Source organism: Amblyraja radiata, chromosome 7, assembly GCF_010909765.2.
Source record: "Amblyraja radiata isolate CabotCenter1 chromosome 7, sAmbRad1.1.pri, whole genome shotgun sequence".
In the NCBI taxonomy this organism is placed as follows: domain Eukaryota; kingdom Metazoa; phylum Chordata; class Chondrichthyes; order Rajiformes; family Rajidae; genus Amblyraja; species Amblyraja radiata.
Genome location: NC_045962.1, coordinates 17422594 through 17450138, shown reverse-complemented (window position 1 = coordinate 17450138; position 27545 = coordinate 17422594). Strand labels below are relative to the sequence as shown.

Below are 27545 nucleotides of genomic sequence, written 5' to 3'. Positions count from 1 at the left end.
GAAACTGAAGTACCCGGAGAAAATGCACGCAGGTCACAGGGAGAACGTACAAACTCCTTACAGACAGCACCCATTGTCAGGATCGAACCCGGGTCTCTGACGCTGTAAGGCAGGAAATCTACCGTTGTGCCATTGTGCCCAAGCACAGCAGAAAGGCAGGGTGACAAGGAGCTGGCTGATAATTAACTGCACTAAAATTCCAAAAGCAAACCACAGTGGACGTTCAAGACTAATAGTAATCTATGCAACTACATAATTGTGAAATTAAGTCATCCATCATGTAGAGAAACACTTTGGGGTGTTTGAGAAATACGAGAATTCATAACATTAAAACATTTCCAGTCTCTTAATTGAGCACATTTAATACATTGTTCCAGAAAGTAGTAAGAAAGTGAATTATTCAAAGCAAATAGAAACTAGAAAAAAAGATCTACAAAGTTTGAAAAACATACGTACAGGTGCACCCTGAGTACCACGTCCACCTTTAAGTCCTGTAACTCCAAAAGGACCCTAGAAAAGGAATTAGGAGCATTACGATGAATAATCGTAAATAACCATGAACTTTTTAAAATTTCCATTATCTCTGCTAGTGATGTACTTACTGCCGGGCCGGGAGATCCTGCTAGTCCCTGAGGTCCCGGGGAGCCAGCATCACCCTTCTGACCGGGCTCACCAGTCTCACCTTTAACTCCAGGCTGTCCATCGTTGCCCTGTTCAGAATGCAATTGGGTATTTTAGTGGGGAGCTAAATTATGAATTAGTGAAGAAAATCAACTCATATATATCATCGATATTCGTCTAGAGAGAATTTCACTATGCCACAATTATCATGCTCAGAGCAGTAAGATTATGATTTATGCTTCTTACACTTAGATTACAGGAGCTTTGTCAGTGTGATTAATAATTCCTTGTGAGATTTTCTCCCCATCGAATAACAAAGATTATTCCTTTTAACAATGTCTGGTGAAGGTGATGTAAACTGGCAAGTAACAGTAAAATAATCAAGTCTAGCCCAGTGATGTGTGAGACATCTCAGTCATTAGTTTAAAAAAATCAGCAACTCTTTTTGGATAAAAGCACAATAATCAGTCTATCCAAAGATCCTCCCTATGAGGAGAGGTATAAATTAATGAGCACATCCTTCCACTGTAGTTCACAATAACATGAGAGACATTTTCAAGATATTGCTGTAATTTGATCTTGTGATATGATCATCACAGGCCAGGTCAATGGTAATTGTCTATTCCTAATTGCTTTGAGTCTAACTAGAACATTTCAAATGATAGATTATGGTCTATCTCATCCCTATGGGTCTGCAATCACTTTTGACCAGACCAGGTAAGGAGATCAGACCTGTTTCTTAAAGGATATTATTGATCCAGATATTTTTTTGAATGACAGTCTGGTAGCTCATGGTCCTAGATTTTGATCCACTAATTTGCTTGATGAACTGAATTTAGAAACATAGAAAATAGGTACAGGAGAAGTCCATTCAGCCCTTCGATCCAGCACCGGCATTCATGGTTATGATCATGGTTGGTCATCCAAAATCAGTACCTTGTTCCTGCATTTTCCCCATAGCCCTTGATTCCGTTAGCCCCAAGAGATAAATCTAACTCTTTCTTGAAAACATCCAGTGAATTGGCCTCCACTGCCTTCTGTGGTTTAATTTCCTTGGCTGCCATAATGCACTATGAATTTGCATGTTATGGATAATTGATCCAGTTATCTGTACTTCTCGTCACATAACACAGCGTCTGGCCGCACCCCCAGCAAAACATTTGATTGGCTTGCATTTCATAGACCGACTGTCAATAGAATAAATGAAAGAGAAGCTTGAAAGCAGCTTCTTTGCACATAGATAACCTACTGGAGGTCCAGCGAATCCAACAGCACCAGTGGTACCAGTCTCACCACGAGAACCCTGGAAAAGAAAATCAATGGAAGTCACCATCAACACAAATACTTGTGAGCTTGTGCCAGATTACAGATACTGTTGCTCATCTAAAAAGTATTTGCTGTTCTATTAAACAAGTCAATGAACCTTAAGAATCAGATAGAGGGACATCCAACGAGTCTGACTCCAATTAATGCATTTCAGACTCGTCTTCCTCTAGCCACAAGGGTTCCCAACCTGGGGCAAATTTACCCCCAGGAGATAAATTTGTTAATTCTGGATTTGTACATATTTTTCTCATTGACTGACTGTGTTTGGTTCTGGTATACCGGTATCTGTTCATCATCAGTTGTTCATAAATAAATGAAATAACATTGTTATGTGCTATTAAAGTTGCCAGGGGTAAACGGGATGAAATAAAGTTGGGAACCATAATCTCTTAATTCTACTTTCTCATTCAGCAATGTGCAAATATATCTCCCCTGATCTCATAAGTATTAGCTACATCAATGGATCTTACTATGAAAACTTCCCACAACTTAATTGCTTGCAATAGTTTTCACTTAATTTGCATTAAGAAGTTGCTTCATATTTTGCATTGCATTGACAGATACATAAACCATTTGCCCTATTACACAATCTCCTTCCTTTATTCTTTTCAGATCCCTTTATTGCTTTCAAACATAGCTGTGTCTTACTAACAGAAAGTAATGAGGTAGAGATTTCCTTTTAAACACTGTGACAGTAATTAATCCTTGTGCTGACTGTCTCTGGTAGAAGCATGGATCCATAAATTATTATAGAAAAAAAGTAATAAGACTTCTGAAAACTTATTGTCAAAACAAAGCGAGGGCGAATTAAGTAATACCAAAAAAGGACTGGGGTTTGTAATTAACCCATGCCTGTGAGATACACTGCAGACAGCACAGCAAGTTCAAGCTGACTTTTCATTGCATTCATTGCGTAACATAAGCAGCTCTGGCTGTGCTGTTCATTGGCTTTTCTCCTCAACAGGGGGCCCATACATGAGTCTTGAGTCTATATAAAGTCAACATGGTCTGTATGAGACAATCCAGACACACAGACAGAAGGTAGCAAAAATAAATCATTCTGACAGTCAATGCTAGGAGCGAAGCCCCGAAGACCTGGATCCAACAAACCCAGATGTTGAACAACGTGCCTAATATCAATGAATTGCATTTTCAAATCCCCATCCTATGTACTACTGCAAGAGCATCACATGGTTCCGTTTACCCTTCTGTAATTTCTCACTTACTGCCAAAACTCGGTCAGGTAGGTCGAGGTTTGTTGGTAGACACCCAACATTGCTGCTGGCCTCCATAAACACATCTCACAGTCTTCACACATTCATGTGTTACAGACGTAAGGTTATGTCACCTCATAGAAAGAGGCCATGTGGCTGATCTAGGTCAAGTCATTTCCTATTACATCAAACCTACCACCATTCCTTTGCTTTCTCCACATCGCTCTGAACATTGTTCGTTCTCAACTTCTGATCCAATTCCTTAATTGATTCTATTTCCACCACCCTTACAGACAGTGAACTACAGGTTATATATTTTTCTCTGAAATAACAAACATTCTTACATAAACTCTTTACAAGTTTGGTCCAAAAGTTACAATCAGTGTCACCGGACCTTCAACTAACCACTAATAGGATTATCAGCTATTCATTAATAAAAGGGACCTCACTTAAAACCATTCTGCGCCATTCACTGACACTAATCCCTTTGTCAAGCAAGGACATGTGATGTACAACCAGAGGTGGAACGGATATTACTACATCACTTTAACACCAGAGATGTGTTATCAATGACACCGTTGCTTGCCAAGAGTGAGGCAACATACCATAATCTTTTATGATCTTCACCTCCACACCAAACCAAAGGCTCTGCATTGTTAGAAAATTTAACATAGATATGAGAGGCAGAGACAGGGTAGACAGTCAGAACCTTTTCCCCCAGGGTGGAAATATCCAACAGTACAGGGCATAGCTATAGGTGAGAGGGGTAACGTATAATGGAGAAGTGAGGAGCAGGTTTTGTTTTACGCACAGAGAGTAGTTGGGGCCTGGAACGTATTGGAAGAAGTGGTGGTGGAGGCAGATACGATCGTGGTGTTAAAGAAGCTTTTAGATAAGCACATGGAAGTGCAGGGAATAGAGAGAGATAGATCATGTACAGGCAGATGAGATCAGTTTAATGTGCCATCATGTTTTGAGCACAAACATCATGGGCCGAAAAGCCTGTTCCTGTGCAGAACTGTTCTGTATGTTACATGTTCTAACCACACACAGCATCTGGTTCACTGTGGAGATGGAGATCATAAGAGATTATAGACACAAAAAGCTGGAGTAACTCAGCGGGACAGGCAGTATCTCTGGAGAGAAGGAATGGGTGATGTTTCGTGTTGGGACTTCAGACTGATAAGGTATGTTCATATCTAATCCTCCTTTCCACATTCCTATTCTGTCTAATACAGTGTCTCTCTGATTCATAAGCTCAGTGGATGTAGGTGTGCGTATCTTATTCCTCCATTGCCTTCAGAACTATACGCAGTGTTCTTCTTTCAGATAGACAAATACCTCAACCTGGCCTGGCTGAGGCAGGAACATGAGAACAGATTGACAAGGAAAGCACTGTACCACTCAATTTAACAGTTGAATTCTCACGCTCCGATGCTACATAATATAAGGGCTCTTTTTTTAAGGGCGAGTGTTGCATATTGTTAGCCAGCAGGCGTGAGATGCTTTGAGACAGAGCAAATGTAAAGGATCATGTAGCTGCCTGATCCCCTGAGGCCACAATCTCATGGAGATGTGTAGAGGATCCAGATGAATAATCCAAGCATCTGGGGTATGGCTGATGGGTGTGGCTCAGTACATTGGGAAAGCCAGCGTGCAATGCAAAAGAGCATGGGAGAGTCCAATAACATTGCACAAGGCGAAGGTTATAGTGACATAAAATATTTAAAGCAGAATAGCCCATTCAGCTGCTTGCGCCTGCTCCCTCATTTAGCATCAGAGATTCTATTTAATAAGATTGTGACTAAACTTTTACCTTGGCATCACTCTCTTCCATGAACTCTATATAGTTTAGTTTAGTTGATTGTCACGTGTACCGAGGTACAGTGAAAAGTTTTTGTTGCATGCTAACCAGTCAGCGGAAAGACTATACAATCTAACTATTACAATCGAGCCATCCACAGTGTACAGAAATATGATAAAGGGAATAATGTTTAGTGTGAGGTAAAGTCCAGTAAAGTCCGATTAAAAATAGTCTGAGGGTCTCCAGTGAGGTGGATAGTAGCTCAGGACCACTCTCGAAATGTTGATAGGATGGTTCCAAGGGACTTAAATGACTCCACAGATGTGACTGAGGTATTGATGGTGAGTGGGGGGAGGGGAGGGGGAGCTCTCCTAAAGTCTACAATCAATTCAACTGTCTTAAGAGCATTGAGCTCCAGGTTGTTACAAAGGCACCAGGACGCCAGCTGTGTCACTTCTCCACTTCCTTTCTGTAGGCAGATTCCTCCCCATCCTGGATCAGTCCAATCAGAGTTGTGTCTCCCACAAACCTGAGAAGCTTGACAGAGGAGTTTGTGGAGGTGCAGTCGTTGGTGTAGAGAGAGTAGAGGAGAGGGGAGAGTACGCAGCTTTGTGGTGCTCCCATGCTGAGGGTCCGAGATGTGCTTACCCACATGCGGCTTCCTGTCTGTCAGGAAGTTGGTGATCCACTGACAGAGGGGTTCAGGCACAGTCAACTTGGAGAGTTTGGAGTGTAGTAGCTCTGGCACAATGGTGTTGAATGCAGAGCTAAAATCCACAAACACAATCCTTGCATAGGTCCCTGACTTTCTAGGTGCTGGAGGATGAAGTGCAGGCCTAGGTTGACTGCATCATCCACTGACCTATTAGCCCGGTATGCAAACTCCAGGGGGTCCAGCATAAGCCTTTGTGATATTTTTCTGGTGGGCCAGCACAAGCCTTTCAAGGGTCTTCATGATTACAGAGGTCAGTGTGACAGGCCTGTAGTCATTAAGACCTGTAAACCTTGTCTTTTTGGGTACAGGAACAATAGTGGAGACATTGAAGCAGGCAGGGACAGTGCAGGTTTGCAGAGACTGGTTGAAAATGTATGTGTAGATGGGTGCCAGTTGTGCTTCACAGAGCTTGAGGGTAGAGGGGGATTGTCCAATCCTAGAGATTTCCGGCTTTTCTGTCCCCTGAATAGCTTCTCCACCTCCTCAATTTCTATCTTTTCAGGTGGAATTCACTGACACAATTCCCTCCCCAATGCAAGGTCAATAAAGTGCATGCATCCTGCAAGTGATCCAATGTTTAGTTTAGAGATACAGCGCGGAACCAGCCCCTTCGGCCCACCAGGTCCGCGCCGATCAGCGATCCCCGCATATTAACACTATCCTACACCCACTGGAAACTATTTTTACATTTACCAAGCCTATTAACCTACAAACCTGCACGTCTTTGGAGCGTGGGAGGAAACTGAAGATCTCAGAGAAAACCCACGCCGGTCACGGGGAGAACATACAAACTCCGTACAGACAGCACCCGTAGTGGGGATCGAACCAGGTAGCAACTCTACCACTGCGCCACTGTGCCACCTCAATAGAGCCTCAGATTTCTATCCTGCAATTGTGTGCAACTTTTAGACATGCATAAGATCAGGCTGCTGTTCTAATGGTGGAGGAGATTCAATAGAACATTGAGACTCGTACTCTCAAGTACAAGGAGTCTCAATAACCCAGCGATGTAATCTCCAGTGGACAATTATAATGACTGAGCAATTACCTCGATGAGCATTTGACTCTGCGAGCATATTTTAGCAAACCTCTTTTCAGATAGCACCATTAATGACCCCACTGCTACCCCTCTCTATTGTTCTTGCTGTCACTTTTCCAACCAAATGCTTTGGACTCCTGTTGCCTAAGCTGAGATGGTCCTGTCCAAGTGTGCAACCCCTTGAGGTTTCTCTCCAAGGCAACTTGCTCCTTTCTTCATTAAAAGCCAGCAGCCATCCACAATCTATATTCCAGTCACAAGCGTGACTTTGCATGGGAGCACCAGGTCAGACAGAATCACTCAGAAGGCAGGCACTAAGGGTTCACATAAGACGAATTTTGTTCATAAATCTCACTCGTAATTTTCATTTTGTGGTATTCTTTTGTTTTGTTGCCAAGCAGATTTCAGCAAAAAAGAGGGCGGATGACAGTTCTGACATTGAACACATGTAAATGATTGAGAAAAGGTGTTAGCTGAAATGCATAGCATCAACGTTAGTTCCAAAATAACAGAGCTGGCAAAAGATTGGCATTGCACACTGATGACATCTTTATGATCTGGCCACTCCTCACACTACCTCTGTATATCATGATGCCTTCAGCATGCACACACAAACACAGTGCCACTCTGAAAGGAGGAGAGGTTGCCTTGGAGGGGAGGATGCTCCTCAAACAGCAGGATATCTTGGACAATACAGCTCCCCTTCCCCCCCCCTCCTCAATCTTTGCACATCCCCAATCCTGGACTTTTCACTCATCACTCTAATTTCATGTTTCGTGTATCTTGTTGTGTTTCATGACTGCTGGCAGACCAATTTTCCTCATGGGATATATACATTTCTATCACATTGTATCATATCATATCGAAACTAATCTACAACCAATAGCATCCAAATAAAATGTTGTATTAAATCTAAATCTGCCACCCAAAGTGGCCACATAGTTGTTGCACAGTCAAATTTATTTTTTCCATCAGTTTCTGTTTTCTGCACTACATTTCATGGCTCAGGATTACAAAATTAGCCATATTTAGGCTATTTTAGTGATGTACAGTACATTAATATTCAATTGACTGGATTCAAGAGACTGGAAATAAAAGACCAGAGAAATAAGACCTTTAAGCTGAAAGGGTCTGAAGGTGGATAAGTCACCTGGACCAGATGGGATACAACCCAGGGTTCTGAAAGGTAGCTTTAGAGATTGTAGAGACACTAGTCGTGATCTTTCAAGAATCACTAGAGTCAGGAGCGATTCCAAATGATTGGAACATTGTCATTCCACTGTTCAAGAAGGGAGCAGGGCAAAAGGGGAGAAACTATAGGCTGGTTAGCCTGACTTCAGTGGTTGGTAAGATTTTAAAGTACATTATTAAGGATGAAGTTTCTGAGGACCAAGAAGAACATGATAAAATAGGCTGACGTCAACATGGTTCTTTGGAAGGTAGATCTTGCCTGACAAATCTGTCGGAATTCTTAGAGGAAGTAACTAGCAGGATAGACAAAAGAGAATCAGCGGATGTTGCTTAGTTCCATTTTCAGAAGGTCTTTGATAAATAAGGTACCGATCATGTGGCTGCTAAACAAGATGATTCCATTGTATTAGAGGGATAATACTGGCATGGGTAGAAGATTGGCTGAATGGCAGAGACAAAGAGTGGGAATAAAGGGGGCTTTTTCTGGTTGGCTGGCGGTGACTAGTAGTGTTCCACAGAGGTCGCTGTTGGGTCCACTACATTTCATGCTGTATATTGATGATTCAGATGATAGAATTGAAGGCTTTGTGGATTACGGATGATACAAAGATTGGTGGAGGGGCAGGTAATGTTGAGGAAGCATCGACTCTGGAGAAGGACTTGGACAGGTTGGGAAAGGGGACAAAGTAGCGGCAGATGGAATACAGCGTTGCAAAGTGCGCGGTCATGCACTTTGGTAGCATGATAAAGGCGTAGACTATTTTCTAAATGGGGAGAGGATTCAGATATCGGAGATGCGAAGAAGTTGGGAATACTAGTGCAGGATTCCCAGAAGATTAATTTGCAGGTTGAATCGGTAGTTAGGAAGGCAAATGCAATATTAGCATTCATTTCGAGAGGTCTAAAATACAAAAGCAGGGCTGTAATGTTGAAGAATTATAAGGCGCTGGTCAGACCATATTTGGAGTATTATGAGTAGTTTTGAGCCCCATATCTGAGGAGGGATGTACTGGCATTGGAGCGGGTCCAGAGAGGTTTACAAGAATGATCGCAGGGATGATTGGGTTAATATATGATGAGCGTTTGATGGCTCTGGGTCTGTATTTGCTGGAGTTTAGAAGGATGAGGGGACACCTCATTGAAACTTACTGAATAATGAAAGGCCTGGGTGGAGTGAATGTGGAGAGGATGTTTCCATTAGTGGGAGAGTTTAGAACTGGACGGCACAGCCTCAGAATAAAAAGAAGTAGCTTTATAAATGAGATGACGAGAAATGTATTCAGTCAGAGGGTGGTGCATCTGTGGAATTCACTGCCACAGAAGGCTGTGGAGGCCAGTCATTGGGTATTTTTAAGGCAGAGATAGATTCTTGATTAGTACGGGTGTCGAAGGTTACAGTAAGAAAGCAGGAGAATGGAGTTGAGAGGGAAAGATAGATCAGCCATGACTGAATGGCGGAGTAGACTTGATGGACCAACATTTTGATCTGATGACTTAATGAACTTAATTCATCTCTGTTAACATACTTTAAGACCAGACGCTACTGGTAAAAAGGTAACAGTGCTGCATTTTCCATTCGATATGCTTCTAGCTTTTACTTACAGGAGATCCACGGGAACCCAAAGGCCCAGGACGTCCGATGGAGCCAGGCTCACCCTATATTTTTTGATTTAAATTAAAAGGTAGTTATGGTCAAGGAGACAAAAACACAGTAAATTCAAAATATAAATTCAAAGAATGAGCAAATCACCAAGCAACAAAAGATTATCTGGCAACTGAAATTATCTGGAAGTTGCACTTTTTGTAATTAGATGAGAAAGCTTGTCTGAAATACCTTAACTCCTGCAGTACCAGTATTGCCAGTTGGACCAGGAGAGCCAGGCAGACCCTGTAATAAACAACACAACAGCAGAGAAAATGTCATTCACACAGCATCTGATATTATAGACTGGTTTTGTCAACGGGGGGGGGTCCGATGCTGGGAAGAAAGTGGAAAGAGGTATTTTCAGGCAGAAAATTGTGAGGCAGGGATTTCTTATACATTTATCCTTCTTTATTGGTGAGCCTATTTTTTTTATTATTCACTGTGTTTCCTTCCTGTCTGCTGGGCAACAAGGACAGTGGAATTTCTCCCTTTTTCTAAGTCACTTTGGGGCTATTAACTCTGCATTGAGGAATTACACCACGGCATTTTATAGGAATGAAACAGGTCACTTGTCTTGATGGGTCAATGCTGGATTTAGTGGCCCACACGAGCCTCTTAAATTGCACGGACTCAGAATTTACTGCATGCACTTGGTAAGTTTAGAACGAATTGGCAAAAGTGCCTCTTCCAAGTTGGAGGACGGTGAGAGAATGAGGGGCGAAGAGTTAAATCCCTTTTGCATTGGTTAAATGGTAGAATGTGACACATATTTATCACATTAATATCCCATTATCTTATTTCCCATCCAAATCTAACAGCACAGCAACCTAAATACCAATCCACTTGGTACAGCATCTTACAATCTATTTGAGGAAAGCACAAACTGCTGGAGATACTCAATGGGTCAGGCAGCCACTGTGGAGGCAATGGACAGAAAAACGTTTTGGGGTGGGGCACTTTGCTTTGGGGGAGCAGTGAAAGAGGGAGTCATAAAAATCTCATTGAGAGGAGAACTTCTTCAAAGTAGGCATACTTTGAGGAGATTTCACAGAGGAGCAGTAAAATGAAGACACAAGGAACTGCAGATGTTGGAACCTTGCAGAAAGCACAAAATATTGAAATAAACTCAATGAGTCAGGCAGCATCAATGGAGGAAATGCGCAGATAACATTTCGGGTTGGGACTCTTCGATCTCCAATATTCCAACACCTTGTGTTTTGCTCAAGATTGCAGCATCTGCAGTTTCTTATGGATCCAGTCTACTTCAGCAGATAAGCGGAAGGTAAGTGTGTGTGTCATCCAACTGGTTTTAGATATAAGAACAGATAAAAGTTGAAGTGTTTACTTACTCTGGCACCATCATTGCCTGGATTACCTTCAGATCCTTTTTCACCTGCAGTACCCTGTCATTTGAAAAGAGATGTCATCATGTAGGAGCGTTAAACAGCTTAACTGAACTTTGCATTCATCCGAAAAAGTGGGCACATATGTTTACTCACTCTGTCTCCCTTAGGACCTGAAGGACCAGAAGCTCCTCGCTCCCCTGGCATCCCCTGAAGACCTGGTGGACCTAGATCTCCAACATTCCCAGCAGGTCCAGGAAGACCCTGAAATATAAGAAGTGCAATCACCAAAATTAGCAATGAACAGGATATTAAAATGCAGAGGAACTTGAGAAAACTTTTCTTACAGGTCAGCTAAATTGTAGACCCTTACAACTTTATGGAATAACTAGACAAGCGTCCTTTGTCTTAAAATGATTTACTACCATATAATGTTGAGATCAATATGATAGACTCTTCAAATTAAAATTGGATCATTAAGAATAAATATATTGGATCATGTAATAAAATGTCACAGATTGTGGAACTGCGACCGGTTTCCAAATTCCTTGCTCTGCTCTTAATCTTTTGATTCACAACATACCCAAAGCCCAGGGAAAGGAAAATAATCAGCAAGAATTCCGCGTGTTTCCGCTGGAGTCGGGATTAGGCATAAGTACACCAAATGAGGAAATGATTGTTCTCAACTGTGCAGTCTCATTTTGGGATCACACATGAAAAATGGCTAGTTAAATGAGGCACAACTATGGGAAACCTGGTGTGAGTTACCTTCTTCAAGAGAGCAGCAGAGAAAGTGCGGTGGAATATTTGCATGTATTCCACGTGCTTGATATGCGCGTTTTTTGAATAATACTCTGGTCTAATTACTACTGAAGTTTAATGTACGTGTTCCCATTATCAGAATGATGCACTCAAATTTTTGTCTGGCACCATATGGCAGTGTAGTGCGTGCGGTGCCTGACATATGATTGATTTACACGCTTATTGATTTATGCGCTGCTTTTCATGCACGTAACCCCTGCGTAAAACCCGAGGTGCCTGGAAATCTTACTCCACTATCTACCCAAACAGCGCAAATTGCTTGCAGGCCAATTACTTACTACTGAAAGGAAATTACCGTTGTTGTCTAGACAATGAGTGAGCAAAATGTACATGATAGATCTAATCAGTGCTTAACAATACCTTAGGTCCATCTTTGCCAGCACCTCCTGGGATTCCTTTTGGACCCAGAAGACCGGAAGGTCCAGGCAAGCCACGTTCACCTGGAATGCCACGTTCACCCTGCAATAATTCATAATTTAAGATCAGCAGTGTTCTCTTATCTCAGACAGATAGCATATATTTTACAATAAGTTGCAATTGTACTTACTCTTGGACCTAGATGGCCCATTGGACCAAGGTCACCCGGGATACCCTGTCAACAGATAAATGCCAGCAGTGAGGACAAGAACTTGAGAAATGACAACAATCAATTTTCCAACATTACACTTCTCTTCACTTCAAATACTTAAGTATTCATAGCTTCAGAACTGCTCTTAATAAAATGCACATTTATTTTATGCCTAAATGCATCATAAATATTGTATGAAAAAGAATGATAAAAGTTGTAACATTTCTAAATCTTAAATCTTTGATGATGCCAACATTCAGAACTTCTATTATTTTACTTTCTATGCTAGGAAATTTCAGACAGACAATCTAAAGATTAGATAAGCAGGACTATCGGCCTGTTCACATTGGTGTTCAAAAATGTGCTTCTCCTGTTAAGGATGATATAAAGATCTAACATAAACAAGCCTACATTGAATTGTCAAATTACAAAAGTGCCACAGAAACATTTGCTAAATTTGTGATTCTGGAAAGGAACCTTTGATCATTCAACATTCAAACTATAATCCAACATTCTTAAACTTTCAGTTCTGAAAGTTGTTAAGGTTTGTCAGAGTTGGGACCCAGTGAGAAAAAATATGATATTTGCTTCATGCCTCTCAGCTGGCTAGCGATCCACCACAGCAGCTGCTTATCTTAAGTTTATGTGGGTGCATTCCTAGATGAAATAAAAGGAAATTAAAAGATTGTCATTCCAGAGCGTGTGTTTTGAGGTCAATCAATTCCCCAGATTATATGGGTCTTAGGCAACATCTGGTTACTGATGAACCCAGCCCAGGATCACTTGGTTAGTTTGTATTGTTCAGTATTACAAACTATGTCTGACTTCTCAAAATACGTAGGAAAGTTGTTGCTATTAAAAAAATTCAGCGACCATGAGAGTCAGATATGAAAATAAAAACAAGTGAATATTGTTGAACAATTTCAACTCAAATTAAAAGCATAAAATATAAGAGGAGTAGATCATATCATCTTTCAAGCCTGCTCCAACTTCAAATATAAAGCATTCTGTCTGACAGTTAACCAAAGCATATCAAATAATAGTAATAGAAATATAGAAACTTAGAAAATAGGTCCAGGAGGAGGCCATTTGACCCTTCGAGTCTGCATCGCCATTCATTGTGATCATGGCTGTGGTACTGATCCACAATCAGTAACCCGTGCCTGCCTTCTCCCCATATCCCTTGATTCCGCTAGCCCCTAGAGCTTTACCTAACTCTCTTTTAAATTCATCCAGTGACTTGGCCTCCACTGCCCTCTGTGGCAGAGAATTCCACAAATTTACAACTCTCTGGGGGAAAAAGTTTTTTCTCATCTCAGTTTTAAATGGCCTTCCCTTTATTCTTAGACTGAGGCCCCTGGTTCTGGACTCCCCCATCATTGGGAACATTTTTCCTGGATCTAGGTTGTCCAGTACATTTATAATTTTTAACGTTTCTATAAGAAACCCTCTCATCCTTCTAAATTCCAGTGAATACAAGCCCAGTCTTTCCACTCTTTCATTATATGACAGTCTCGCCATCCCAGGGATTAACCTCATGAACCTACGCTGCACTGCCTCAATAGCAAGGATGTCCTTCCTCAAATTAGGAGTCCAAAACTGCACACAACACTCCAGATGTTATCTTACCAGGGCCCTGTACAACTGCAGAAGGACCTCTTTACTCCGATACTCAAATCCTCTCGTTATGAAGGCCAACATGCCATTAGCTTTCTTCACTGCCTGCTGTACCTGCATGTTTACTTTCAGTGACTGGTGTACAAGGACACCCAGGTCTCATTGCACTTCCCTTTTTCCTAATCTGACCCGATTGAGATAATAATCTGCCTTCTTGTTCTAGCCGCCGAAGTGGATAACCTCATATTTATCTAGATTACACTGCATCTGCCAAGTATCTGCCCACTCACTCAATCTATCCAAGTCACCCTACAACCTCCTAATTTGCTAGTGTTACTTTTAATCCCATCATCTAAATCATTAATATATATTGTAAATAGTTGCGACCTCAGCAACGAGCCTTGCGGCACTCAACTCGCCACTGTCTGCCATTCTGACAGGGACCTGTTTATTCCTACTCTTTGGTTCCTGTCTGCCAACCAATTTTCTATCCATGTCAATACCCTACACCCAATACCATGTGCTCTAATTTTGCCCATTAATCTCCTGTGTGGGACCTTATCAAAGGCTTTCTGAGTCCAGATAGTCCATGGAGGAAACAACCTCTGAAGTCAGGAAATATTAAAGTAAAAGAATATATTAATTGACAATATAATGCTGAATATTAAAAAAATAAATTTTAGATTAAAAAAGCAAGTCTAAACTTGAGAAATCCTACTACAATTTCTAAAGGTTGATCTCCATGTGAAGGAAGGAACTGCAGATGCTGGTTAAAACTGAAGATAGACACAAAAAGCTTGAGTAACTCAATGGGTCAGACAGTATCTCTGGAGAAAGGCGTGGGTGACGTTTCAGGTCGAGACCCTTCTTCAGACTGAGAGTCGGGGGGAAAGGAAACCTGAGATATAAAGACGGTGATACAGAGAGATATAGAACAAATGAATGAAAGATAGGCAAAAAAGTAATGATGATAAAGGAAACAGGCCATTGGTAGCTGTGGGCTTGGTGAAAACAATTTGTAGACAATGAGACTCAACAAGACGACTCTGAAACTGTGAATGTCAACACATCAAATATATTGTTGTCCTGATTCGCAACTCTTGGGAGAAGCAGAAACACAAGAATATTATTGACACGCTTCCACTTTGATAATTTTGTTCATTTCTTCACCATCTCCTGCATCAAACTTCTGAAAACATGAACCACCATCTCTGATACGATTATAGGATCCCAATCAAAGATTTAAGAGAAAATCCCTCTACAATCTCTTGGAAAAACAGGAAGATGATAAATGTTGCATTGCTTATTTGACTTAAATCCTGGTATCAAATAAGAAAAAAAGGTAAAGTGGTTATATTAGATGAAATCTATTTTTCCACAGAACAGAGGAATTTGAACAGATACCATTGAAAAAGAGCAAGGATCAATGAAAGGAAGTTAACAAAATATGTTGTGTAAGAGTAGGGCAGGAAAATGCCAAGAAGAAATGAATAAATGAAAGAACGGGACACCTAACGAAAAAGACCAAGTAGATTGGATGATATCACACAATGCAACCATTCCAAAGTAAAGACTATAAAGACAGAAATAGCAAATGCATTATAAAAAAACTGCACTCATACAATGGTAAGTCATAAGCTGCCAGAAAATGGAGTTGATAATAAATAAATACACCTATAATTCACATGAGAGTAGCAACTTCTTACACTGTCAAACCCCTTTAGAATTTAGTGGGATCCCCATTATTCTTCTGAACAGGAGAGAACATATCAGTCTACTTAATCAAAAAATCGATTTATACTATATTTTGCAGCCTTAGGTAGCAAGTTAGGATAACTTATTCATTGCTTTAGAATCATCCTATTAGTCAGCATTTATTACATGGCTATTTTAATATATCTCCATTATCAAAACATTTTTTGTAGTGGCAGTGGTGCAGCAGTAGAGCTGCTGCCTTTAAAGCAACAGAGACCTGGGCTTGATCCTGACTACGGGTGCTGTCTGTACAGAGTTTGTACATTCTCCCTGTGATCGCATGGGTTTTCTCAGTGCTCCGATTTCGTCCCACATTCCAAAGACGTGTAGGTTTGTAGGTTAATTGGCTTCTGTAAATTGTCCGTACCATGTTGGATAGAATTAGTGTATGAGTGATTGTGCTCAGCACAGAACGGTGGGCCGAAGAGCCTGTTTCCAGACTGTATCTCTAAACTATTTATTTTTGCTTCCAAAATTAGGAAGACTACAGGATAGGCATTTGTTCCCTTTTTGTAAAAATATACAATTTGAGTCGTAGCTTTTTGCTACATATTTAATTTTGTAGAAATATTAGTGTGTGAATGGAATTTTTTTGCATAATTGGGAGATCAAATTGTTACTTGCACATTTACCTATCACATCTAAACCCAGGCATTAACAAGTAACAATATCTGGTTCTGTTAACTACAACCAGTGGAAGCTCAATCGTGACAACAAAACCAATGTATTAATATGAAGAAAGACACAAAAAGCTGGAGTAACTCAGCGGGCCAGGCAGCATCTCTGGAGAGAAGGAATGGGTGACGTTTCAGGTCAAGACCCTTCTTCAGACTGGTTAGGGATAAGGGAAATAAGAGATATAGACGATGATGTAGAGATAAAGAACAATGAATGAAAGATATTCTCCCCTTAAAAGCATCAATTAATTGACCTGTACAAGAGCCATGCCAAACAAAATGTGTACCTAAGCTAATCCTATTTGCCTGATTGGGCTCATACCCTTCCAAAACTTATCTATCCAAGCACCTGTGCAAAATTAAACATGGTAATTTTACCCACCTCTACAGCTACCTCTGGCAGCATGGCCCACCACCCTTTGAGTGAAAACTTTGCCTCTCATGTCCCTTATAAGTATTTTACTTCTCACCTTAAATCTATGCTCTCTAGTTTCAGACACTCCTACCCAATCACTAACATCTTCTTACGGTGTAGTAAGCCAGAAGAGTTGCTTGCACCAACAGCTGTACAGTTAAAATAGTATTTGTTTTTTTTTAATGTATCCATTTTACAGAATCTTAGGGATGCAGGCAAAGCCAGCTTTTCTTGCCGATCCCTAACTTTGATGGTAGTATGGTAGTGGTGAGCCACCTTACAAGGGACTGGCTTGTTAGACTGTATTGGAGAACATCTTTGAGGGCATTTTTTTTAAAGAGTAAGTCTGGAGATGCAGGTAAACCAGAATGGTGGGAAAGGATGGCAGATATCTACCCGTGAAGGACATAACTGAACCAAATGTTTGTTTGAGGCAAATCAATGGTTTTTGTGGTCGTCATTCCTAGTGATTAACACTTGGTTTACAAACACCAGTTTTTTAACTGACTTTACATTTCCAAACATGTGGCGTCTGGATTCTTAGTGTAGATCTCTGGAAACTAGACCTACTGATTACTGATTTACTGGTCGATCACCAATGAAAAATGAAATTTGTACAAAAGGTAAAACTGGTCCCTACTTCACCATTATTCATTCATGTTTAATTCCAGAGACCCCATGCATGTTAAATAGATTCCATTTTCACTTTTAAATGACTCGCTGGACTGTAAATGAAAACATTCATTGGTCTTTTCTTGGTATTACTCTCAGTTTCAATGAAATGCAATGGATTACTAGGCTTAGCCTTGTTATGCAAGCACATGTTTTCATTGGTTTTATCTAGTTTAAAATATAATGACAGAATTACATTAATGTGACATGTTTATGTTCATGTGGACAGGCATGTTCTTTCCATTACTTAACAATATATAAATGATATATATCCAACAAATTGAGAAAATGTTAGCAAACTTCATCTTACCTCACTTCCAGGTTTGCCAGATTCACCAGGAGGACCAGGGGGTCCAGGCAGACCCTAGAGCATTCAGAGGTTGAAAATAAATTAACATTCAGTGTGATTCACTTATCACTATCTATGGATTACTGAGTAATGTTTATTACAGATGTATTCACCCTCCGTCTAAACAGTGCGTATATAAAACAGAATTTTGCATTCAAGAAGGGAAATCCATCTTCTGTCACTAGTATTAAACTCGTACATGGTTACCAGTAGCAGTACCTCTATACAACTGGTTCCATTGAAATCAATAGAACTGAGTCTATGTATGTGAAGTCAAGATTCCATCAACATCAACCATCTATTTAGCATTGGTGACAAGGGCGGCCAATCTGATCCTAAATCCTAAAGTAATTTGATTGCTCTGATTTAATTTCCCATGTTCTATGTTCAAAGATGCATACATTTATGTAAACTAGTACCCCATCTAGCAATATCCATGATAATACTCGTGGGCTTGGTTGAAAAATATCAGTTGAAGCTAATGAAAGTAAGGTAAATAATTTGTCACTTGACCCATGAGAAGCAAAAAACAATTATTGATCAGCCTACAAGAGTGCAGTGGTATGTTCTGTTGTGTTTATCAGCAATTCACCTGCTACAATTCCCATGGTATTGTGAAAGGACAGATTAAAATATTGGAGCCCAGAATGTCTGGAAGAAATTGCAGCAAATTGTGGATGCAGTCCAGATCATCACACAAACCAACCTCCCTTCTATTGATTCCATTTATACCTCACGCTGCCTCGGCAAGTCCAGCAGCATAATCAAGGATGAGTCACACCCTGGCCACACCCTCTTCTCTCCTCTCCCATCAGGCAAAAGGTGTAGAAGTGTGAAAGCGCACACCTCCAGATTCAGGGACAGTTTCTTCCCAGCTGTTATAAGGCAACTGAATCACCCTACCACAACCAGAGAGCAGTGCTGAACTACTATCTAATGGGGCTGTCCCACTGTACGAGCTAATTCAAGAGTTCTCCCGAGTTTCCCCTGATTCGAACTCAGAGAATTACAGTAATAGCCGCTCCCGAGCTCCGACGTACCCGCTCCTTACATTCTACATGCTTACCACAAGTTTGATTTTTTTTTAAACTCGGGAGAGCTCTTGAATTAGCTCGTACAGTGGGACAGCCCCTTAACTCTTTGATGTCCCTCAGACTATCCTTGACCGGACTTTGTTGGCTTTACCTTGCACTAAATGTTATTCCCTTATCATGTATCTGTGCACCGTAAATGGATTGATTGTAATCATGTAATGTCTTTCTGCTGACTGGTTAGCACGCAACAAAAAGCTTTTTACTGTACCTCGGTACACGTGACAATAAACTGAACTGAAGAAAGTCAGCAGCTAGTAGTGAGGGTAGGGTGTGTATAATGTTGAGAAAGAGCAGCGCTTTGGATGAGACAATTAAGGAGCTGTAACAACACAGTGTTCATGTGGAGACTAACAGCTAAAACAATAGTTGAAAGAATTCTGAATACAGCAAATTTGTTGAAATCTTCACAAAGACTGTGGAGGTAACAGATCTATTTTCTGAGTGACTCAGATAGCAGATGCAGCTCAGCGTAGAGAATTGTTCAAAATGATATCTCCTCCTACAGAGAAATGCTTTGTGAGGGGAAGAGACAAGGAAGACAATTAATGCAGCATCTCTTTTCTCAAATGGAATGGGAACAACTTAGACCATCTTCCCAAAAGGATGAGCCTGCCTCACCTTCCAGTTTCAACCTTTTCTACCTTCTTTATTACTCCTATTTTACTCTGATATACCGTGGGCTCATAAATATTGTATATAATCTCACTGTGTGTCCATTGTTCAAAAAATAATAGACCAATATTCTATGTTTACCCTCAGTGGCTTCCTCATTTGTCACTCGGAGGTAGAAAATAATATTGTGTGTAGGAAAGAACTGCCGATGCTGGTTTAAAGGGAAGGTAGACACAAAATGCTGGAGTAACTCAGCGGGACAGGCAGCATCTCTGGAGAGAAGGAATGGGTGACATTTCGGGTCGAGACCCTTCTTCAGACCGACATTTAGTTATCTTAACTTTAACCGTTGAATCTTGGTGGAGTCAATTACCTCCGCTATTGACATCTAGCGTGATTCCATGACATTAGATAGAGTACATTAATGTTGTACAGTACATCCTTATAGTTTTTAGTTACTTTAATGATTTATTGTGCCAATTAATTGAACATGAATTATTTCATTGACAGATTTTTTTAAACATAGTTTGAATCGGTTCAGCAGTATTTTGGAATATATAAATCACAAAGATATGCAAAAAAGTAACAATGATAAAGGAAACATGTCATTATTAACTGTGGACTAGGTGAAAATGAGTTACAGACAATGGGACTCTAGTGAAGGATCTAGATGACGATCTAGTTAAGACGTTATCGTAACTAACCTTGCATGTTAGATGACAAAAATGTTTCAAAAATTATTCACCAGAAATGTTACAACCAAAATGTATTTCTTTACGTACCTGGAACCCTGGAGGGCCAGGAGGACCTTGTTCTCCTCTGTCACCTGTTTGACCCTGTCCAAAAAAAGAATAAAAATGCATCAGATTTACTTGGTTTCCTATTTATTGACAAGTTACAATTACTTTCTTTAAAGATGCATTATTAATTTCATTACAGATAGACACAAAGTGCTAGAGTAACTCGGCGGGTCAGGCAGCATGTCTGGAGAAAAGGAACCGGTGATATTTCGGGTCAAGACGCTTCTGCAGACTTTAATTTCATTAAGAGTGGCACAATGATAAATTGTTCTATGTGCGTAAAATTTGCTTCTACACTATGAAATTAAATGGAATCATTGAAAATAATCTTTGAAATATGACTACATTAAGCCCTGTTTGGTGTTTTGCATTTTGGTCACCATTATCTTTGGATTTGTTCAAAATAAACATATTCAGAGAAAGGAGATGTAACATGCTTGCTGTTACTGCAATTTCACGAGAGGACATTATCTTTCAGTTGGTACACAAAAATGCTGGAGAAACTCAGCGGGTGCAGCAGCATCTATGGAGCGAAGGAAATAGGTGATGTTTCGGGCCGAAACCCTTATTCAGACTGATCTGTATGTATAATGTATAATGTACAATGTATAGCTAATTATCTTTCAGTTGTTCTGGTTCTACCTCATGCTGACAAAAATAGAATCATCACTCTTAATTGGAACATGCTTTGATTTTAGTTAATACATTAAAGCAGAAATAAATAAACACAAACTCTTTATTGATCTACTACATAGTTTTGATCTTAATGATGGAAATTAACTGATGGAAGTTATTAATGCTGAAGCGTATGTATCTAGTAACAGGATTATAAATACACATAGATATAATTCAGTTTAGATGCTTGGATTCACCTTTGGACCAACATGGCCTTGAGGTCCAGCTTCTCCATCCTTGCCATGTGTGCCCTATTATAAAAGAGAAAAATAGCAAGAATTCAGAATAATTGGTTTTCGATATAGTGATTTTACATGAGCATTTTGTCAACATATTTGTAAGGCATTAAAATATGTTACTTACCCGTTGACCTGGAGCACCAGCAGGCCCTTTCTCACCACTCTTACCTGGATCACCCTGCAAGCAGAAGTTTATTAGTAAGAATAGTTAATATAGACAATACTTGGCAGCTCTATAGAAACATAGAAAAATAGGTGCAGGAATAGGCTATTCGGCCCTTCGAATCAGCACCGCCATTCAATATGATCATGACTCATCATCTAAAATCAGTACCCCGTTCCTGCTTTTTACCCATATCCCTTGATTCTGTTAGCCCCAAGAGCTAAATCTAATTCTCTCTTGAAAACATCCAGTGAATTGGCCTCCACTGCCTTTTGTATACATCACAGCACAGTGCAGGGATGATGCAGATTCTATACTTGGTCACGTGCTTTGTTTTCTGAGTGAACCACAGCCCATTTAAAAATTTTAAATATTAAAGATATTTTATAATAGTTAGGGTTTGAATTTTCAGTTTTAACTGACTACAAAATAAACATAATTTACATTTCCAAAAGCCAACATGGAAAATTCATTTAAAAATTATTATTTCCCTGTAGATATAACTCTAAATGTCAACCACGTGGAAATTACATTTCCAGTCAGTTTTGCTTTAGGAATGTTGTACATGTTTCTGAAAATGTGGATAAAGGCTGGTGATCATTTGCTTTTGTTTGTGCAGTTTGCTGGTCAGTGGCGTGATGGTGGTGGCTTGGTGAATAGCAGGTGAGTTTGACGATGCACGCAAACAAAACACAAAGTGCTGGAGGTACCCAGCGGGACAGGCAACATCTGTAACAGAAAATGGACGGCTGATGTTTCATGTCAGGACCTTCTTCAGACCCGTACCCAAAACATTGTCTGCCCATTTCCTCCACAGTTGCTACCTAAGCTGCTGAGTTCCTCCAGCACTTTGTGTGTTGCTCAAGGTTCCAACATCTGCAGTTCCTTGTGTCTCCTCTGGAATATGTGAATGTTGTGATTATCACCAGTTTCAACATAGTTCCACTTTTATAAGGTGGAGTGTTGATACATTCCCCTTACTGAAGATTCCTTAACATCTGACAATACATCATTTTGAAGGTTTCAAGAAAAACTGGAAAACAGCTCCAAACTGAAACAAAAGTAAAAACTGAAACATTCAACCCCTTTCCATAATTATCAATGTATAGCTAATTATCAGCAATGATATTGGTTGAGATTTTACTTTGTAAACTAATCAAAGCACTTGAATGGAAATTTTGATGAAGTGTAGCCAGCATAAGAGTGGTTCAGTATAAGTTACAGGGTTGCGGAGGAAAAGGGTAGGAATGAGTTTAATTCAATCATCCTGCTGAGAGCCAGATTGACCCAAAGGACTGAATGGCCTACTGGTGTGATAGTTAAATATGCTTGTTCCTTATTTTAAGAGCACATACAGAAAATCAACCCTTATTTTAGATTTTAATTCAATTAACAACTGAAATGGATATCTGTGACATTTTATGCCAGTATATTGTAAGCTGAAAAACAATTGTGTTACTTACAAAATGACCCCTCGGTCCTACGATACCCATTGAACCAGGTGAACCTCTCAGTCCAATTGGTCCTGATGGGCCTGGACGTCCATCCTCACCTGAAGGTCCCTGGCAACACATCAACATTGGTACAAGTAAGTCAACCATGACTTGGAATGTTAGTTCATAATCCATGTGCCCTCACTATAAATGTAATCAAGAAGCACAAAGATGGCAACCTTAAAAATTATTCAAATTGTTCTCAAGTATCTCTTCCGAAATGAGGGGGAACAATGGGTCACACTGGCAAATGAACATTTTTTCTCTTAAGGAAGCTCTCTACACAGTATAAGATAATTTAGCTCCTTGTGCCTCTGAGAAAATCCTACTGAATCATCGAAACCAGCATCTGCAGTTCTTTCCTGCACATATTGAACCATCGCTCACCAGACTTACAGGACACTGGCAAAACACTGAAAGAATAGACGATGAAGCTACAGTTTCATGGGCAATGTAATAACCAATGTTCCTTCTTATTAGTATTCATAGCACGTTGACCCAATAAAATTTAAAAGCCAAGCGATTAAAATTTAAAAGCCAATCAACTTGTATACAGGAGGTGATACCATAATATGAATTTATTGAAAATTTCAAATTGAGGGGGAAGGTAAATAAAATTAATTTACTAATGGTCAGTAAAACCAGACAAAATATTATACAGTGCTAACTCAGTCCATTGCCAGGGCAAAGAATGAAAAGATTTGATAAGGGTGTCCCAACGTTATCTATCATCACAGAGGCAATGCGCTCCGTTCTCCTTTGATGCTGCAAAGTGGTTCTCCAAGAAATAGAAACAGAGTATGTTAACCGTCCCCTCAGTTCTGCTCAGTCATTCAACAAGAACAATGCTGATTTTCTAACAACACCGTTTTCCTACCCTCTCCCCACACCTTCTGATCCTGTTAATATCTGAAAATCTACCAGAATTGTGATTTTGAATGGAATCAATGGCCGTCTCAGCTGCCATCTGTGGTAGAAAATACTAAAGATTCACCATCCTTTGGGTGATGAACGTTATCTACATTTCAGTCCTCAATGTCATGCTCCTTATTTTGAGACTGTGATCCCTAGATCTAGACTCCTCAGCCAGGAGAACCATTCCCCATGATTCCACCCTTTTGATCCCTTTAAGCATGTTGTACGTTTAAACAACGTTCATCTCTCATTCTTCCAAATATTAAAGAATCGTGGCCCAGTCTAACCTGTCCCTCTTCATATGGCAGACCTGCCATTCGAGGTACCCATCTCATAAACCTTCATTGCATTCCCTCTGTAGGAAATCTCTTATTAAATTAATTATTATCTTAAATAAGGAGCTCAAAATTGCATAGATCTTGCAAACATAATCCTGAGAGCATACAGTAGATTTAGTGCTTCAGATGCCACATCGAGCATAATCTGGCCCACAGTTAAATAACTTTTGTAAGCAAAAAACACAAAGTGCTGGAGTAACTCAGTAGGCCAGGAAGCATCTTCTGTAGAACATGGATAAGCAGCATTTTGAGTTAGGGCCCTACTACAGAATCAAATTCTAAAGATTCCTGCTCAATATTCCAGCCCCTGCAGTTTATTGTGTCTACTAGGCTATACATTTTTATAAATTGATCCAGCAGAACCAAATGTAGATTTTCACGCAGAGTGAATGCTTGGAGGCTATAGCTAACACTGTAACATGAAACATTTGGTCATTATTAATTTCCTCTTGGCAATATTGCTTCGCTCAAAGACTACCTCTCCAAAGAATCGTTTATTTGGGTTAAAAGCCAACTTCCTTAACAACATTAGTGCTTTCTTAAGAAGAAATGGAACAAAATGATCAAAATATCATATTAGCTCTGCTGTGTGGGTATGCAATTAGAATTGCATTTGTAATCTAATTCTGTGAAACAACCATAAATTAATGCATTATAATAACCAAGGGCACAGAAAAAGCAACTCTAAAACAAATCATAACAACATCCCATTGAACACCATTCCATCCCATGTTACATACTGATTTAAATACATACCGCCGGTCCAGCCTTGCCTTCTGGGCCTGTGACGCCTGAATTTCCTGTTAGACCCTGTAATTTTAATGGAAATCTATGACATCAATGTATTGGTTGAATGTTACCATTAAAATATTCATTAAATACCATGTAACAGGATGCAGATGAATCCTGTGACTATGTGACTAGTCTGCCAATTCATGTCAATACTTCATCCAAAAAATATATATTTTTGGGAAATTCATTTATTACACAATTTCGTCTCTCTCTTCAGTTTTAGTTTTTGCAATATTTCAATTAAACTTCTTACTTGCCTAGACAATTGAGTTACAAATTCACATCGGTTTAGAATTGCAATATCTTGACAAGTTACAAGAAAAATATTTTTTTCTATTCTCATCCCCGTGACCATCTTCTCAGTTCCTTTTTACTTACATCAAAAATCAACTCTTGCCACTAAACTAGTTAAATAGAAAACCATGGACGAGACTGAGGGAACATACGGGACCTTGCCGCCCCTGCAGTTGTTCTTTGCACATATGATTCTGTTCCTAGTTCATTTATACTACAGGGAAGAAACTGGGTTTTTTTAGAGACAGATCTGGATTATGCAAAGTCAGTCACAAAGGAAATGTATTATGAAAAGGGATATAAAATAAAAGTGGATTCTCTTAATGTTTCCTAAATTTCAATTTTTTAAAAACTGGGATAGAGAATTTAAATACACAAAAACACCCACAAAAAAACAAAAGGAGTAAAAAGAGTCAAGATGTTAAACTATAATTTCAAACAAAAATGTGACTTTTGTGTTAATTTAAGTAAAAATCAAATTAAACAAATTCAAAATTTAGATTTTATATATTTTTCTTTAGATGTTATTTTCAGTATTTACAGTATTTACAAAACTATTTGTAACATTGATGGTTTCTAATATGAGATAAATATCCATTGTATTAATCTTTAGTAAACTGGGAAAACATGCCAAACATGCAGCCATGGAACCAAATATGTTACTTTTCCCTCTAATTACAGTAAACCCTCACAACAACAGACCTCCATATAGTGGATTTTGGATTTAATGGAGTGATGCTTCCGTTGCACCCCCCCCCCTTCACTTCCGCCAGGTTATCTTATGAACTGGTGCCACGTGACGTGCTTCTGGTTGCAGGAACGGACAAAGCCTGCAGCATGAAGGCGCTGTGAATACCAGGCCAATCCCTGGTGCACCGCTTGTGGGCTCTGCAGCTCCTTGTCCTGCAATTTCCAATTTGTTTAACCCCCCCCCTCTCCCCAACGCTGCATTTCTTCACTCCCGGTCCCAGGTAAAACTTTGTCCCCTCCCCCCTCATTCGGTTATGACAGGCAATCGGCAATGACAGACAACAGCCACCCCCTTCCCCCCCCCCCCCACCACCTCCCCCTCCGTGGATCATAATTGCGAGGGTTTACTGTATTGCGAATGTCAGTGGGACACTGTCACACTATTCAAATCCCACGTTACTGTATACTCTTACCCTTGCTCCTGGGAGACCACGATCACCAAGGCGGCCAGGATCACCAACCGATCCCTTAGGGCCTGAAGGACCTGTGATACCACGCTGTCCTTGTGCACCCTGGAGGTGTAGAAAGCACATTTGTTGAGCAGAGGTCCACCACAGAAAACTTTGAATTATCGAATACATACCATATATGCCTTTTAATTCATTGTATTAAAATGGCTACATACCTTTGGACCAGGTAACCCATCTTGACCTGGAAAACCACGATTACCTGGGGAACCCTAATTGGAAAGAAGATGAGATGTCGGCATTTAAATGGCTAAAGAATGTTCGGTGATTTTGAATTAAGTTTTAGCCTTTTTAATTTCCCTATGTGCTCAGCTCCTTGAACATTGACTATGCTTGGGTAACATTCCTCACTGGCAACGTGGACACTGTAAACAGTTGAATTTCAGAATACATTACCATTAGTCTTGATTATACCATCACCCATACCGATCTATGCAGTACCAGGTTGGGAATGATGATAACCATAGGAATAAATGCCTCATTGATCTTGTGTAATGCAGAGCCTAAAAAGCTCCTGTGACCCTCTGAGGTAAATAGGTGAATCATATAGCGTGCTTTCTTTAATCTATCTATCAAATGATTATGAGCCATCTGTCATATTTATTTCAATACCATACATATTCATTAATTTAACATGCACATTGAAAAGTTACCATTAAATTAAATCTTTTTTTTTAAATGGGTGTTCTGAATGCCTTCCAAGGCAATTGAATAATTATTGAAGTCACATCTGATTGCACATATAATCTCTGTCATTATCTTACTCTTTCTCCAACTGCCCCAAAAGGACCAATTGAACCAGGGTCACCGCGGAGTCCTCTCTTGCCTTCTTCACCCATTGGACCAAGAGTTCCCTGTGGACCAGGTGAACCCTAGATGGATCAAAGTAGAAGAAACATGTTGTATGATTATCTGCATTTGAACATTTGCACAGATCATTCCCTTTGAATAATTCAAAGCATTTTAACCACATTTATTTCACAGACCTCGTACTGGATATGAAGTGTATTCGGTCAGTAAGGGAAAATAATAATGGGTCTAATATTTTAAATGAGTTATAAAAGCAAAACAAAATCTCAAACTGTTGTAAATGCCAGATGAAATGTATTACAAAGTGATGCGATACACTTGGAAGGAAAA

General features: G+C 39.9%; 1 protein-coding gene across 1 annotated transcript in view; it reads right to left on the bottom strand.

Annotated features, from left to right (window-relative positions):
* Window positions 1–27545, bottom strand: part of LOC116975080 (collagen alpha-2(V) chain) — a 246679-nt gene that overhangs the window by 41945 nt on the left and 177189 nt on the right. Inside the window, exons 23-40 of the mRNA XM_033023785.1 lie at window positions 27170–27277; window positions 26564–26617; window positions 26352–26450; window positions 24859–24912; window positions 22820–22918; window positions 21318–21371; window positions 21152–21205; window positions 20262–20315; window positions 17735–17788; window positions 12268–12312; window positions 12081–12179; window positions 11055–11162; window positions 10905–10958; window positions 9745–9798; window positions 9513–9566; window positions 1871–1924; window positions 603–710; window positions 457–510 (exon numbers count right to left, since the gene is read on the bottom strand). Coding sequence (XP_032879676.1) covers window positions 457–510; window positions 603–710; window positions 1871–1924; window positions 9513–9566; window positions 9745–9798; window positions 10905–10958; window positions 11055–11162; window positions 12081–12179; window positions 12268–12312; window positions 17735–17788; window positions 20262–20315; window positions 21152–21205; window positions 21318–21371; window positions 22820–22918; window positions 24859–24912; window positions 26352–26450; window positions 26564–26617; window positions 27170–27277 — 1260 coding nt within the window. The remainder of the gene's footprint in view (window positions 1–456; window positions 511–602; window positions 711–1870; window positions 1925–9512; window positions 9567–9744; window positions 9799–10904; window positions 10959–11054; window positions 11163–12080; window positions 12180–12267; window positions 12313–17734; window positions 17789–20261; window positions 20316–21151; window positions 21206–21317; window positions 21372–22819; window positions 22919–24858; window positions 24913–26351; window positions 26451–26563; window positions 26618–27169; window positions 27278–27545) is intronic.